This window comes from Cervus canadensis, chromosome 1 (genome assembly GCF_019320065.1).
Source record: "Cervus canadensis isolate Bull #8, Minnesota chromosome 1, ASM1932006v1, whole genome shotgun sequence".
Taxonomy (NCBI): domain Eukaryota; kingdom Metazoa; phylum Chordata; class Mammalia; order Artiodactyla; family Cervidae; genus Cervus; species Cervus canadensis.
The window spans coordinates 38,081,209-38,098,452 of NC_057386.1; the positions used below are offsets into that span (position 1 = coordinate 38,081,209).

The 17,244-nt window shown below is 49.6% G+C and overlaps 1 protein-coding gene across 1 annotated transcript; it reads right to left on the bottom strand.

Moving 5' to 3' along the window:
• Nucleotides 1–7,484: 7,484 nt before the first annotated feature.
• RFLNB (refilin B) lies at nucleotides 7,485–16,067 on the bottom strand. Its single transcript, XM_043478602.1, has 3 exons — nucleotides 15,762–16,067; nucleotides 12,944–13,053; nucleotides 7,485–11,011 (listed from the first exon to the last, which is right to left on the bottom strand). Exons 1-3 carry the CDS (start codon nucleotides 15,969–15,971, stop codon nucleotides 10,681–10,683), a joined length of 651 nt encoding a protein of 216 aa, XP_043334537.1. The 5' UTR covers nucleotides 15,972–16,067; the 3' UTR covers nucleotides 7,485–10,680.
• Nucleotides 16,068–17,244: the final 1,177 nt, after the last annotated feature.

A 17,244-nucleotide genomic window follows, 5' to 3' on the forward strand; every position in this document is an offset into this window, starting at 1 on the left:
CCTCTGCCTGCCTGATTAGCTTCATGTTCAGAAGCAGGTTCGCATAACAGGGTTGCAAAGATGGCCACTGACATCCTTATAGTTCATCCAAGATGAACTCCTGTGTTCATATCACTCCCAGAGAAGACCTCTGGCCTGGCACAGGTCATACTATATGTCCATCATGGACAAATCACAGTGGCCACGGAAAGGGAGTGGACTTCCCTATAGCTCAGATGGTAAAGAGTCTGCCTGCAATGCAGGAGACCCGGGTTCAATCCCTGGTCAGGAAGATTCCCTGTGGAAATGGCAGTCCACTCCAGTATTCTTGCCTGGAGAATCCCATGGACAGAGGAGCCTGGTAGGCTACAGCCCATGGGGTCGCAAAGAGTCAGACACGACTAAGTGAATAACACATAAAGAAAGGGAGTGTTTGCTGCAGAGACCTAGGGTGTGGTGGGGACATGGCAGGAGGAGACAACCCTAAGGAACACGTGTGCTAAACAGACTGTCATAGAAGCTATATAAAACCTACACAGAATAGGGTGACTCCCTAAAGAGATGCCAAGTAGATTTTTTCATTACCCTCTAAATTAAGAATGATTCATTTTTTAAAGACCTTGACCAAGGGTCATAGGGGTGGATTACATAGCAATAATCTCAACGACCTGGATTGACTGCATACTTATCTCCAGAACCACTGACCCTTGCCCAACACTATGGAATCTATTAACTCAAGAATGAACAAGGCTGTGTAACGGTGGGTCTGTGAGCTGTTTTGGAGCAGAATGTATGAGCTGGTCAACACAGCTTAGTAATAATCGGGTTTATGATTTGCACCTGCTTTGGGTGGTACCGAAGGGGTGGGTTCCAACCTTTAAGGTTGGTCATGTGGCTAGCGTGTGCTACGTGCTCAGCTCACTCTAAGACACTCCCACCATGAGTAGCCTCTGGGTTTCTACACCAGGAGTGGTTGGAGCCTTGTGAATATCCACCATAGAGACTGCAGGAAGGCAGTTCAAGGAAGGTAACAACTTCGGTGTGGATTGGTGCGATGGATGCCTCTGTGATCTCTGCCTCCAGGTGCTCATGCAGCCAGCACCCCCCCACACACACACATCCCCTCTCCCGCATCAAGGGCCTGTTGATTCTAACGACTGAAATACAGCAAAAGTGGTGGAGTGTCTCTTCCAAGATGAGGTTACAGAAAGAGAATGTGTTGGGGGAAGGAAAGAAGGAAGGATGAAGGGCTATAGAAACTGCCATGGCACATACATGTCATTACACATTTGTCCAAACCCATATACAGTCTAACATCAAGGGTGATTCCTCAACTGTGGACTTAGGTTAATAATGTATCAATGTGGGTTCATCAATTGTAACACATGTACCAAGTCATGAAAGATGTTAACAACTGGGGAGACTCCAGTGACAAGGAATCCATGGCTCCTGCCAACAGCCGCGAGAAAACTCTGAAGCAGGTTCTACCCCCATTAAGCCTTGTGGTGACCATGCCCCAGTGACACCTTGATTACAGCCTGTGAGACCAGAAACCAGATGCATCCAACTGAACGACACCCAGCTTCCCGACCCACAGAAACTGGGAGGTGATGAAGCTGTTTGAAGACACAAAATCTGGGGATAATTTTGTTACTAATACAGTTGGCTTCACCCTCACCATTAGCTGTGCTCCTCAGCTAGCTGCTGCTCCTCCCCCTTGACCTGAGGGTGGAAAATCCAAAACCCCACCTTCTCCTAAGGAGCCGTGTGTTATTCAGCTCCACAGACTCTCACTGCCAGTACTCAAGGGATGCTTAAGTTGATAACTTATCCCAAAGTGATGCTGTGTCCTGCAGGGTTGAGGGGACTGCTGGGTGAGTGGGAAGTGATAGGGAGGATTAAGTGTTTTCTACCTATTATGCTCACATATGGAGCTGTCGGTAGCTATTTAGATTACATTTTCATGGTCTGTGTCTTGCATCCTGCCCCCTACCTTGTCATTATAACATTTTAGGTCATTTTCTAGTCTGTAGGTTCTTTTGTCTCATTTGTTCCTCAGTCAAAATGTCCCCTGAGTGGGTAGGAATCATCACCTCCAGGTTACGGTTTAGACTTAAAGAGAAGTGACAACCCATTTGTAAGAGATGGGCTCCAAGGTCTCCAATGGTCTTTTTCAAAAGTGCTTCTCAAGCCATTGCTCAGTGTGCAGTTCTCTGGTAACTGCTGCCAGGATGCTGGGAATACCCATTTGCATGGGCCAGGCTCCTCTTTGCCCTGGTGTGGCATAGACATTACACACCCAACCTAACACAATTCTACCTCCATCTGAGATGCGAGGTGTTACAACCCCAATTACACATGGGGAAATGGACACAGATAGGGAAAGTGACCTGTACAGAGTCACTCAGGGGAGGAGCTAGGATTTCACACCAAGTCTAGCTGCTTCCAAAGGTCCAGTTCTTAATAGCTGTGCTGTGGTGCCTCCGATAGGCTCCCAAAGCCAGGGGAGCCAAACTACACACCCTCCTGGAGTTTGGCCACCCAGGAAAGAGGCAGATGAAGACAGAATGGGGACCCATCGGCAGGGCCGGTGGCTGAAGCCGGCTAGGGTGTATATAAATGGAAGGAGGGGGGTCTTTCCTGGGAACTGTGGCTGGCAGGGAAGCTTCCTGGGGAGAAGGGACCTGGAGAGGCAGATAGCCCCACCCACTGAGCCCCAGAGGGCCCCAGGGCGATGAGAAAACATACTTTCGGGCCTCCCGGCCCTACTGCGTACTTGTTCATGGTCAAGTCTGGTCTTTGAAACTCTTGACACACACCACCCCACTTCTGACTGTCCCTGGGAAGGGATTAGGAAGGGTCCTTCCTCCCCCCTCCCACCCCAGGCAGGCACGCCTATCTACAGCTACTCACCACTCATGGCTTGCCATTGATGATGGTGCCAAGGCCTCGAAACTTGGCCTGGGACCCGGTAACAGCGACCCGGGACCAGCAGCACCTACAGGACCTAGAGCTTGTTAGAAACTCTCGGGCCAAGCCCAGACCTTCCGAACCTGCAGCTTAACAAGCTCCCCAGGTGACTCACATGCACGCTGATGTTTGAGCAGCTTGTTCTCTCTCGTGTCTGCAAATCTGAGGGGTCACTTACTGGTATTTCATTGTACAGACTATTTATTCAATGCCTATTTGTGGCCATTTACTTGGTTTCCTGTTTTTTGGCTATTCTGAACAACTCTACGAGGAACATCCTTAAATGCACATTTTACTGCAAGTGTCCGGTGCTTTGGGTACAAACTTGGAAGTGAAATTGCAAGCCAAAAGATAATTAAAACAAGAAACACTGGTATAGCCTTTGAGCCCTGGAAGGTACTGTTCTAAGCACTTTGTGTGTATGAACTCATTTCATCTTCATAAGCTCTCTACAGGCTTCCCAGGTGGCGCTAGGGGTAAAGAGCCCGCTTGCCAGTGCAGGAGGTAAGACACGCGGGTTTGATCCCTGGGTTGGGAAGATCCCCTGGAGGAGGGCATGGCAACCCACTCCAGTATTCTTGCCTGGAGAATCCCGTGGACAGAGGAGCCTAGTGGGCTATAGTCCATGGGGTTGTACAGAGTCAGACTCGACTGAAGCGCCTTAGCATGCACAGCTGTCTATGAGAAAAGAACTCTTCTCATCCTCATTTCACAGGAAGTTTAAGGGACTCGCTAAGATCACACAGATAATAGATGATGGAACTGGGATCTGAATCCTGATGGTCTGGTGAAGGCATCTGGGATATGCCACTTCAAAATATGCCACCTTGGTATAAGGACTATTTTGATTATTTTGGTATAAGGATTATAATTGAGAATCGACAGATGTAAGAGAAGTTCTTTGCTCTCCCCTCATGTGCCTAAAAGCAGGGCGTCAGTTTCCTTTTGTGAGGGTGGCACAGATTGTCCTCCACCTCCTGTTCCGTGATGAGGACAGAAACTCTTGTCACTGGAGACAGAGAGTCCCCAAGATGAGTCTGCATAAACAGAACTTGTTAAACAATCCTTATCTGCCAAATGAATCCTTAATTTCCCCAATTATTTCCTAGTCTCTTTCCCATAGTTTATTGGCTCCAGAAACCCAAATTCCCATTCCTTCTTCTAGTCACTTCTCAATTTATCACCTTTTGTTAAAACAGTATAAGTTCCTGAGTCTAACTTCTTTGGCTTTTCACTTCTGTGAAAGCCCTGTGTATGTAAAAAATATTAACATCAATGACATTGTATACCTGGGAATCCTCTGGTGGTCCAGTTGTTAGGGCTCTGTGCTTCCAATGCAGGGTGCATGGGTTCGATCCCTGGTCGGGGAACTAAGATCCTGCATGCTGCAGGGTGCCGCCAAATAAATAAAACCACCAACAAAAAAACATTGTATTCCTTTTCTCCTGCAAATCTGTCTTTTGTCACTTTAATTTTCAGGCACTGTTCAATAAACCTAACAAGGTAGAGGAAAAGTTTTTTCCTCCACTTCCCTGGCTTCAGAATCTTTGTGTGCCCTTACCGTTATGTTTAAGTGCACGTTTTAAATACCCTCCTTGCTTTTCCCAAGAGTCCAATAGGAAATGGTATTGGAAGAATACATGGATCTTTATTTTTATGCCCCTTATATATGCAGGTGGTGCTAAAGTGCTCTTCGAGCTTAGTACCAGGAAAGAGCCCTGCCTCTAGGGATCCACTTCCTTATACTAGATACAGTCACACAGTCTTCTTTCCTTTTTGGCCCTGCTTGCAAGGAAACTCAAGACTAGGTTTTGTCCTCAATTACAGCAGCTCTTTGTCCTCTGGATTCTGGTGAAGTCCCTTTCTACTGCCACCCCCCCTCCCTACTTCACTATCTGGCCTTTATCCTTTTACCCTGGTTTTAATGCCTGTATCACATAGGGGGTGTTTTTTATTGTAGTCGTCCCTATTTCATTTTGAAAATAGGTGGATACAAATAAATATTTGAAGAAATGAATAAAAGAACTCATTTAAATGAACTTTTTGGACCCTTACTGCTCTGTAAGAACTTCTCCAGGTTGGCAACAGTGGTGCTAGTATTCGAAACATCCTGTTATTTGTGCTTGCCAGCTTAATTACCTGCCCCAGGGCTTTTGCAGAAAAACAGTAATTTATAATTTACCAGCAATGGGTTTCACACACCCCACACCCCTGTGTTCTCATTCTGAAAAAGGGACCAGCAAATGAATAGAAACCTCCTGGGAATTCACTAGTGGACCAGTAGTTAGGACTCTGAGCTTCCACTGCTGGGGGCCTGGATTCTATCCCTAACTGGGGAACTAAGATCATGCAAGATGTAGGGTGGAGCCAAAAAAAAAAAAAAAGCCCCTTCTTATGCTCTGAGGTTGAAAATAGTGTTTACAGTTTTGTTGTTTAGTTAGTAAGTCATGTCCAATTTTTTTTGCAACCCCATGGACTACAGCCCACCAGGCTCCTCTGTCCATGGGATTTCCAAGGCAAGAATACTAAACTAGGTTGCCATTTTCTTCTCCAGGGATCTTCCCGACTAAAGGATCGAACCTGCATCTCCTGCATGGACAAGTGGGTTATTTACCATCTGAGCCACGAGGGAAGCCCAGTGCCACCATCTAAAAGCAATGCTCTCTCTTAGATTGGTCCATTCAAACAACCATCTGAAGCTGCTGGTCTCCAAAAACCAGTAACAGTTTCTCTCTCAGGGATATAGAAGTGATTTTTATTTTTGCTAATATGCATTTTTTGATTTCTTTAAAAAACAAGTTTTCATCAGTAGTGTCATAGATACAAAGATACTTTTTCCAATTTTTTGGTATGGAACATTTCAAGTATTGTATGGAAAATTTCAAGTATATACAAAGTATATAGACGTAGCATAATGAAACCCCATGTACATAGCAATTGCACGCTGGGTTTCAAGAAGACTGCAATAACCATATTAAGCCATTGTTCAACTTATGATTTCCCAAAACTTATTTGATCACAGAACCTTATTTTATTCCATAGAAAGCACTTTGGGAATACAGTAATATATACAAACCACTTGATAATGACTATATTCCAAAATAAAATTATTAGAATTTAATTTTGAAAAGAGGCATTCCATGTAATAGGAGTCATTACTTAATTGAGTTATTAATTTCTTAAATTTCTGGGAAGTATACCAAATTTCTAAGATTTATCATATTAATTATACCTACTGCTGTTTCTCTTAAGGGCACCAGCTTAATCTGATACACTTAGAAAGGTTGGAAAATTGAAACAGTATTAGCTTCAACACACTTTGGCCTTCTCTCTTTCTCTCTCCCCCCCCAAATTATAGCTTTAATCTTACATGCTTTAAATATTTTTCCATCAAAACCTTGGAGCTGATTAGCTCATTCATTTTATAGAAAACTTACACCACATAACCTAAATGGCAAAATTAGCCCTCATTGTCATTCCCATCAGCCAAGTGAGACTTAATTTCTATTAACAAGAGACTGGCATTTGTTATTTGGCTATACCCAAATACAAAATATAAAGTTTTAAAAATAAAATAAAATAAATAAATAAAAATAAAATAAAAAGAGATGAGCTTTCAAAAAATCTTTCAGCTGCAATACATGGCATTCAGGGATCCCCAGTCAGGGGTAAAACTCGTACCCCCTGCAATGGCAGCCTAGAGTCTTAACCACTGGACCACCAGGGAAGTCCTGAGACTGGCTTTTAAAATGTGTTTGTAAGAATGATAATATGCATTCCCGGGACATGTTTATTTCCGAGTTGCAACTCCAAGGCAGAGCCTCACCATGAAATGAAGGCTGGAGTGAAATAAGACACCGTCACTTTCAATAGCCCTTACTGACCTCTTTGCTTTACCCAGAGGGACTTTTCCTCAGGGAAGACCACAGTCTGAGATTGAAGAGATGTGCGTGGTCATGTGGGATGTCGTCACTCTGACGGCCTCATTTTACAAGATGTTGGAAGTGAGGACCTCCCAGTGCAGGCGCACTTTGCTCCCACCACCGTGACCATCTACGTGCAGGACCCCGAGGCACACACAACACCCACGGGATCCTGGTGCCCAGATGCCGTGTTTCTAGCTGTCCCTTTGCCCTGCCTACAGGTTTTTCCAGCCCAGAGCAGCGTATCACAATAATAATCGGGCTGGGTTGGACTGAGGCATGCATTTCTTCTCCAAAATGGGAGGAAGGCAATTTGAAAGGGTAAGTGGGAAGGGACTGGCCTAACACTGACACTCACAGGTGCATCTCGGGGCAGATCCGTTTGGGGAAAGAGTACGCATTGAACCTGGAAACAAATTCCTTAAAATTCCAGAGCCCAGGAACCCCTTGGAAAATCTTCCAGGAGAACACATACCCCAGTCAGAAGTATTATATTATTAATTCACAATCGCATCTCAAAATTTCTCAAGAGGAAGAACCATTGTTCTCACTTTTCTTAACCCGACATTATGACTTTTTTTTAAAAAAAGAGCAGTGTCTCTGAGTTTTTTAAAGATAATTTATTATTAAATGAAGAAGTCATAAAGCAAAATGGAGGGGGACAGATGTCAAACATAAATTTAAAATGTCGTTTTCATCAAATACTATTCCTAAGGTTAGAAACAGGAAATGTATCAAATGAAGAGGTACTTAATCTTTTTCAAATGTCTGTGATTTCAAAAGAAAACCTTTCTCTGAATATATAAATCCTTATTACACAAAAGATTAAATTTAAAAGTCTGAGAAAAGAGACTTTTTAACTCATAAGTAAACGGTATTTCCCAGACACCCTTTGGAATGTTTGTTTTTAATCAGTGGGTTTTAAAAATCATTGCTTCCACCTTGAGAACTAATATGAATCCACCACTGATCGACGACATTCAATCTACATCTTCACCTCCTTCCTTTTCTGCAACTTTCAGCAAAGCAGATTTGGAGAAAAAGAAAGGATTCCAGAAAATTGCAGTTGGGTCCCTGGTGGATAACAAAATCAAAATCTGCTTTTCCATTCACATGACACATCCACAGGCACTCACTTCTACTTACTTTACTGACATATTTCATATCAAAAAATCTCACATGTGCATCTCAACACAGGGCCGAGTTCAAAGATGATGTTCCCTCCCACTGGTCTTTCCAGCCATGCTGCCCACGACATTATCCTGAGCTCGTCATGTGTCTCCATTGGGCCAGAGCAAAACCTTTGGAATTTTCTTTCTCGTTGTTTTAGTTGCTAACTCATGTCAGGTTCTTTTGCCACTGTACCCTGCCAGGCTCCTTTGTCAGTGGGATTTCCCAGGCAAGAATACTGGAGTGGGTTGCCATTTCCTTCTCCAGGGGATCTTCCTGAGCCAGGCTGAACCCACATCTCCTACACTGGCAGGCAGATTCTTTACCACTGAGCCACCAAGGAAGCCATCGGAATTCTCTTACCATAGTTTAAAACTTACATTTATCACTTGTCTTAAATGACAGGCTTATGAAATCAGAGAGAAAAACCCATTTTTTATCCATAAATGCTGCGTCACTCTTCCAAAAGCAGGAGGCATTTGCTGCTCTGCATGATGACAGGAGACTATGGGGTCCTGGGGTGCCCCCCAAGGGACCCCTGCTGAGCGTCATGCTGGCAAACTTGGGACCATGGAGCTGATTGCATGCTCCACAGAAGGGATGCTTCTAATCAGGCGCACAATGGACATACTGCTATCAAATTTGAGAAAGACTGCAGACCATTTAGCCCTCTAGGCCTCTGATGACTTCAAATGACAGTGATTATCGTCACACCTGCTCTCCTCTGAACAGAAGTCCCGCTGTGGCTCCAGGGTACCCACCGAGCCCTCAATTCCGCTTTCAGGACAGATGGAAGCCATCAGCACAAACCCGGAGATACAGCGGGAGTGCGGGCTTCCAGGACTCTGCAAGCACCTGACATCGTCTGGATGCAAAGGAAATACCCACGCTTTTGTTCTCTCCAATATCAGATGAGCAAAAGCCATCTGCCACCGTCTTTACTCAAAATCCACAGGGAACAGCAGCAGGAAGAAGTCAGGGCCGGGTGAGGCAGGGCGGGGTGGGGTGTGAAGCAGGGCAGGCAAGAGGCTGAAGGCCAGAGGCAGCCTGGCCTCCGCGCCCTCCTGGTCTGGCCCAGCCTGTGTCCCTACTTCTGTGGGGCCCCATCAGCTAAATTCACAGTTTCTTCCATTCACACTCAATGCCATGACTGTCACATTGAAAGGAACGCTTGAACGTGTACAGTCACCACGGCGCCCAGGCTTTGGAGTTTGACTTGTAACATCACTCCCGATGCTCAGTTCACCTTTACTTCACTTGGGCTGGGGGCAAGGGGGCAGATTTCCTTGCTCTGTCGTTTAGAGCTCAGGCACCAGCAAAATTCCTCTGCAATACGGACCCAAGGTCGCTGGAAAGGACACGCACCCTGATGAACCAGATCATTAGAAACATCTATGTCCACCTCCTCCCAGGGGGATCAAGTCTTAGGTATGGCTGTTGGCTCCCACTGTGAGTAAAGTCCCCCTCGTGGACTCCCCCAAAAGTGTTTTCCCTAAGCATTCTCTCAAAATGCCGTTTCTCTCCAAAGGGGCCTCTGCTGTTTTGCCTTGTGAAAAAATTAGGAAAGTATTTGGAAATCCCAAAACACATATCAGGAAGAGTTAAACAAGCTTGTGAAGACATCATTGTTGTTTAGCTGCTAAGTCATGCCCGACTCTTTTGTGACCCCACGGACTACAGCCCATCAGTCCTCTGTCCATGGGATTTCCCAGGCAAGAATTGTGGAGTAGGTTGCCATTTCCTTCTCCAAGGGTCTTCCTGACCCAGGGATCAAACCTGAGTCTTCTACATTGGCAGGTGGATTCTTTACCACTGAACCACCAGGGAAGCCCCAGAGAAGACACTGTCAGATGCCAAAGGTACAAGGCACTTTGCTTGGAACCAAGCTTGGAACCCACAGTGGAAGGAACTGGAACCAACCTGTTGCCCCCAAACTCAGCCACCAGTTGACCTGACCCCACTGTAGAGGCAAGAATAGGATGAACCTTTTCTTTCCTTCTTTCTTTCTTTTTTGAAAGGCATCTTATATTGCGGTTTTGGGTTTTTTTTTCCATATCACAAAAAAGATTTAGAGAATTCCAAAGAGTTTTAGTTAACAGGAAATACAAATAGAAATAAAAAGAATAAACAGAATGGAACGCAACTCTCCACAGATTGAACCCATGTGGGTGTCACAGCTCACTGAATTAGCACCACTTTTGTATCAGTGAAGACACCCGGGGCTGAAATTTCTTCAAACTCACTTTTTCCATCTCAGGGAGATTTTTCCACGCTCTTCCTCAAACAAACTGACCAATGGAGGAAGCGCTCCCCCTCCTCCCTATTTGAAAGTGTGGGGCATTTTCCTTTCGCTCTAAGCCATTCTTTGATTTTCTCATCAAATTGAGACTTCGGGGAAGCTATGTAGCAGCAAACTAGGAAATACACTCCCTTTAAACACAGTTGGAAAAAAAAACTGTAAAAACCGAATTCACTGGATAATTAGAAGCTATTGTGACATTTTCTTTTCTTCCCCAGACTGGGCTTAGAGGTATCTCTGCGTTAGACTGTTCTGGGGCTAGAAGGACACGCGAGGGCAGCCTGGCCCAACCAGACCTGCCAGGGAAAGCGGGGCCGGCCCCCCTGGAGCCCGCCCCAGTCAGTTCTCCTCCAACAGGTAATCACCGCCCGCGAACTCCGTGGCTTCGAGCTCCACGCTGGACAGGAACCTCCTCAGTGTCTTGCGGCAGTTGTAATCCAGGGTAGTGGTGTAGACGGTCTTGGGGTACTTGGGGTAGACGATGGTGGTGCTGAGGAAGCGGGTGGGTTTGTGGCGGGGCTCGAAGCGCACCTCCGCCTTGTAGTTGCGCCATGTGCAACTGGGAATGCAGGTGATGGTCTGGCTGCAGGAGGCCACCGCCAGGCCCAGGGGCAGCTGGATGTCGTCAATGAAGTGCCGCTCCGAGTCGTACCTGACCGAGGACGTGTACCTGGGCAGGAGACACAAGGCGCGTGAAGCCGCTCCTCGGAGCTGGGGGCACGGGGGTCCCTATTGTGACCTCAGACCCTGAGATGGGGTGACTCTGGGGAGAAGCCGCATGGAGTTTATGATGTGCTTAGCGTGTGGTCCTTTCTGTTCTAAGCACTTTAATTCCAGGATCTAATTAACCTTCCCAACAACGCCGGGAGAAGGAATCGGGGGTGCAGAGGTTAAGGTCACAGTGAGAGGGAGCCATGGAGCTGGGGTCTCCATGCAGGTATGCAGGATTCCCAAGTTCACCTGCATTTCTCTTCCCCACCGAACGGAGTTGGCTCCCACTGACTTAAATTTTCAGACTTTGGCCAAATTACTTCCAAGCCTCAGTTTCCTCTTTTATATATATATAAAAATTATATATAAATATATATATTATTGGGTCTTAGTTGCAGCTGCACTGGGTCTTAAATGCAGCTTGTGGCATCTTAGTTCCCCGACCAGGGGTCAAACCTACACTCCTTGCATTGGAAGCATGGAGCCTTAACACCAGGAAAGTCATTCCTTTCTGAAAAAGGTGCCCAGCATAAGGGGGAAGAGTGTTTAAACAGCAACTGCTATTGATGGGAATGATTATATAACAAGGCAGATTCTCCTGTCCACAAGGGGTGAGTCATTTCTCTGTCCCCTGAATGAATAATCATCTCTTTAATAAGAGGAGAAGGGAACCCAGACATCCTGAATGCTGGTTCTGAAAGCTCTCTGATAACCAAATTCTGGTACTGGGGCCACCTCTGCCTTCAATTTGGAGACCCCTCAGGCTCAGGGAACTGAGACCTGACCTTATCCATCAAAGCCAATTAACACTCTTGATTTCCATAAAATAATTAACATCCACATTCCTCAGCAGCTACTTTATAATTATTTGTTAAGTCCTTCTTGGGCAATTTGGGAGGTTTTTTTTGGAAGCAAAGCATGAATTCATTTGACTTCCTAATTATTGCGTCTTCGCAGTTACTGAAACATGTACAAGCATCGCACATAGGCACAGAGAACGGCACTGCCCCTTGCCATCCCCTACCCACTGGTCAGGGAGTGAGAATCAGCAGTCTTTTCAAAATGAGTCTGACGGGAACATCTCTTCTCCTTGGGCAAGTAGGTTAAGGGGCTGGGGAAGCTCATGTCATGAAGTCATGTCCCCATTTGGTTCAAAATACAAGCTCTCCAGGAATAAAAGGCTGAACCGCTCACCTCCAAACTGCTGAGCCGCCTTTGTCCTGTGTCAAAGGGCTCTTTGTGTTCATGCAACGAAACTCCTGCTATAAAACCACTAGTTACCCAAAGTAAAATTCCTTTCTTTAAAAGGATGTGTCTTTTAATGGGGCCTTTCAAAGGCTCTCTGACCCCAGATGAGCCTGGGTAAGATAAATTCCCCGAGGAAGAATTGCTCAGTGAAATCAGAACCCGAGACAAGGTAATAGCACCTTGATGCTGGGGTCGGGTGGGAGAAAGATGTGGAAAGCAGCTTCTAGAAAGAGGAATTCAGTTCAGTGGCTCAGTTGTGTCCAACTCTTTGTGACGCCATGAACCACAGCACGCCAGGCCTCCCTGTCCATCACCAACTCCCGGAGTTTACCCAAACTCATGTCCATTGAGCCGGTGATGCCAGAAAGAGGAATTACTTTATTACAAATGCTTAAACATCTGACGGCCATGATAAGTGAAGCATAAAAAGCAAGTTGCAGTATAACACAATCTCATTTTCATTTTAATAAGTATATCTACATTCAAAAGGTTAGAATACAGAAAGAACACCCCAAAGAGAACCCACCAAACTGTAAGAGTTTAGCGCACTTCTGTCATTGACTATTTTTTTAAAAAAATAACAAGCATTAATTACTGGAATCAAAAACAGAAGTGAAATGAAATCAGTGCCTACTGTATTTACCTTACTTCTGTTGGTGGTAAGGGGTCAAGCTCCACTCCTTCGCCAAAGGACAGGGGGCATAACCTTGGTGAGTATCCGGAGCCCAGGGGGTTGGGGAGAGAAGCTGGATTCTGCAATGATGGAGAATGCAGTCAGACCACAGGCCCATCTGATGCTTTCCCCACAGAATTCCTGATTCTAGCCTCCCGCTGATGGGCCCAGCTGTGATTCTGTGGCCCCCACTGGGAAATGATGCCAGAGAAGGACTGATCCACAGCAGCAGAAGAGCATGGACAGGTGTGTTCAAATCTCGGGTCTACCATGAAGGTACTGGGTGCCCTCAACAGAGTCACAGCAAATGCCCCGTGACCTTCTCTGCACACCCGGAGCGGGGGTGGTGTCCCCTTCCACTGATGAGGTTTCGTGGAAGGATGAATAGAGGAAGCAAATCTGAGCTCAGCATTGTGACCGCGACCAGTCCCCAGGCCTACCGCATCATCCCTCAGAAAGAAAACCGCCACGAACGGGGGCTTTGCTAAACAGAACCTTCAATTACGCACCCCCAGCCCTATCACTGTCTCAGCAACTCTTCAGAAAAGGCCAAAACCAACAAAAAGAAACGCTACCAGGGATTTTTTTTTTTTTTTTTTGACACTGAAGATTCAGTCCAACTTCCCCCACATCCTCTGCCTCTGGGGCCATCAGATCGACACCCAGCCAAGATGGAGGAATCTGCAAACTCACTGGAAAAGCAGACACCACAAAGTTCTCTATGGCACCTTCCACTGTCCAGAAAACTCCAGAACCAGAGCACGGCATCCCAGGGGTTCACCCTCTTGCAGGCTGGTCAAGGCATCAGGCTTTCTGATTCACCAAATAGCCTGAGTCACAGATAGGGCCATCCTCCACGGAGGTGCTCGCTTTTCTTCGCCTGCTCTGACTTGAGTCAGGGCTTCTGTGTTAAGCCAGCCAAAGGGAGCAGCCCTCCTGGGATAACTGAGAACTGTCATTTTCTTTGCTTGATTTGAGAGAAGAACCTACACTTGGGCCATGACATGGTGGTGACAGCCCCATCCCTGGGGCTTCCAGGAAGCAGACTTTTCTAGAAGGCGGACTTTAAGACTCTTAGGTTACCAGGACAAGGTGTCAAGTAGGGGGGCATAAGGTGGACAGACAAAAGCCAAAGGGGACCAGGTAGGTCAGGGAGAGGTGGGGGTCCCCAGGGTCCAGCCCTGAACCCAGGGTGGGTGGAGGAGGAGTTTAATAAGCCCTCACTGGGGCTTGAGAACTCAGGTCCGAGCGTGCGGGAGGGGGTGGGCACTGGCTGCAGCAGAGCTTCAGGAAGCAGCCCCCAGCAGTGACAGGGGTGTCTGCTCTGCCCACAGACACTCCCCAACCTAGGGGTGCCTTCCCAGCAGTCCTGGGGGCTGCAGGACGACACAGCCACCAAGAGGAGGCAGGCGACTCTCAACACTCACACGGCAGCCTTCTTCCAGGTGTCCACACAGACACTGGTCCTCTTGCCCTGACGCCTCGCCTCCTCATGCCTGCCGCCAGCACTCTCTGAGCACACGCGTGCCCCAGTGCAGGCTGGGGGTGGGGCGGGGCAGCAGGAGTCAGACTCCCGAACCAGGTACCCACCAGGGGAAAGGGACGAAGTCACAGTCCCTGGCATGGCTCTGGGAGGCATCCAGGAAGACTTCCCAGAGGAGGTGACAAGTTGGGTCCCGAAGGGCAGCCGGCAGGGGTTTGATGGACTGGGTGTTGGAGAGGTAGAAGGGGAGAAGCATGCCAGAGGGAGGGAGCAGCCTCGGGGGCACAGGTGTGTCTATCTGCCTGTGGTCAGGGGATGTGGAAGATGAGGCTACAAAGGGCCAGGCGGCCAGGGTTCTGAAGGCCAAGATGGAGCCAGTGCTGCCTTCTAATGGAAACGAGAGAACACAGTGATGTTCATGAGAGACAGGATCAAGAATTCCACGCACCAAAGCGGGTGGGTCCCTAAGAAGCAGCAGCTGAACTGACTATAGTCAGTAGCAACTGACTACTTCACACAGGGGAGAGGGCTGCAAACATTCATCCCCAAGGCAGAGGGGCCGGCTCAGAGCTCTGAGCTTGACTGTAGGCAGGATGTGGGTCTCTTGAACTCTAGGTAAATGCAATAAACACCACCATTTGAGCGATTCCTAAGGTACTTGCATTTTCTCTTTAAATAAAAGTTTTAAAGTAAAGTAAAAGGACTCATCCTTGAAAGTTTCCACCCACCTAAAGGCCTCCCACCCATCATGCGCCAGATACAGGTTAGGTGATGGGCCAAGAGGGGCCACTGATCTCAAAAGGTCCTCTCCAAGGCTGCTAACAGTGCCCTAAAGCTGGCCCTCTTTGCTCAATGAATCCGGGAGTGGAGCAGATCCCTCTTCCCAAGACCTACCGGGAGTGGGAAAGGCCCGTCGGAACCACCGAGGGAGGGGGCAAAGCCCGGAGAAGCCTGGGGTTCCCTCTTGGTGTCCCGGGACCCCTCTGGCCCGGCCAGGTCAGGATGTGGTCAAGCCGCAGCCTGACAGCCCCGGGGGCCGCCACCCCGAAGGGAGGAGACGGCGGCCCGCCTCTCCCGGGGCTCCCGCGCCTCCCAGGCGATGACAATTTTCCAGCCACCGGCTCCAGCTGGCCAGGCTCTCGCCGCGCTCCCGCCCCGGGCTCCCGGCGCTGGCCACGCCGTCCCGACGGGCGGGCGGCGGCGCCCACATCGCGCCCCGGGAGGGCGGGCAGACCGCCTGGGGGTCCGGCACGGGGTGGGGGGATAGAGAGGATGGGGGGAAGGGGCCGGGGCGGGGTCACTTACCGGGGCCGCGCGGGTGGCCGCTGCGTCTGGCTCCAGCGCCCCCGGGGCCGGCGTGCGCTCCCCGCCGCCGCCCCCGGCCGCCGCGAGCGCCCAGTGGCTGGGGCTGGGGCTGGGGGGCAGCCCCGAGTCCGGACTGTCCAGGACGCCGTCGCCCTTCTTCTTCGTGTCCACGAGCTCGGGCACATCCTGCAGGCTCAGCCGGCCCACCATGGCGGTGCGCGCGGCGGGGCCGGGGCCGCTGCCCGCCGGCCGCCCTCCCTGCCAGCCGCCCGCGCGCCGTCCGGGTCCGCCGGCCGCCGCGCTCCCGGGCCCGCCCCCAGCCCCGCCCCGCCTCGCCCGGGCCCGACCCGCCCGCGGTGGCGGAGCCGCCAAGCCGGGCGCCAGGGGCCGCTGCGCTTCTGCCGTGCGCCGCCTGCGCTGCCCTCCGCCTGGCCGTTCAGCCCGCCGCGAGCGGCCGATCCCAGGCTCTGGGGGCGCCGGCCCGGGACCCCCGCCCCACCGGCCGTCCGTCCCGCCGCAGGCGGACACGAGACCCGGCTCGCACCAGGCCCGGGGGCGCTTTGTCCCCTTGGCCTGGGCCAGCCGGGCCGGCGGACGCTAGAATCTCGAGCCCTAGGCGTCGAGGGGAAGGCAGAGGAGCGCTCCGGCTCGCAGAGGCCTGGGGAGCCGGCCGAACCCAGCGAGCAAACAACTGGAAATTATTAATAGTTAATGCGCTTCGTATGGTTCCAGCCGCCTCTTGGCTCAGCCGGGCGGCCTCTCAGGCTGTCTCTGGCTCTCATTTCTGCCCCGGGGGGAAAAGAGCGCCTACTCCGTTTATCCTCAAGGGGACTCGGGGTGGGCGGGGGAACGCATCACGCCCCGGCCTGGGTGCTCAGCGTAACAGGTCGTGGCCACAGCGAGCAGGGAAATTCAGCGTGGGTGCAGAGCAGCCCTCGAACCAGATGAGAGGCTCAACCCGCTCTCCATCAGCTGTCTGAAGGGCTCCCTCCATGGGACGGGGAGGGGCGGGGGATGGTGGTGGTCACAGCTTTTCAGACCGGCTACTTGCCCTTCCTCCTTAGTTTGACAGAGAAGCCCTACCTGAGTGGGAACTCATTGCAACAGCTGCCCAACTGTAGAACTGGGCTGTTCTCATATCTAAAAGCACTAGAAAATTCGAGTACTGTTTCTCACAGAGACCACCCTGATTATTGGTAAGTACAGGAAGTACCCCCACCACCACCACCAGCCACCCTCCCCTGGGGGTTTTTGATGGGTGCTCCGCTAGGGCCTCAAGCTGGAGCTGTGACCAGACCTAGCTGGCAGGGGCCAGCTCTAAAGAGGAGCAATACCCTGGGCTAGGGACTTCCCTGGCTCCATGAGAGGTGGGCGCCGTGCACAGCTCTCCATGGCAGCTCAGTCTGTGTCCTTGCAAAAGCAGACAGAGGATCCTTGTCCTGCTTGGGACCTGGTGAAGTCCAAGTTCAGAGCAGGCAGATGT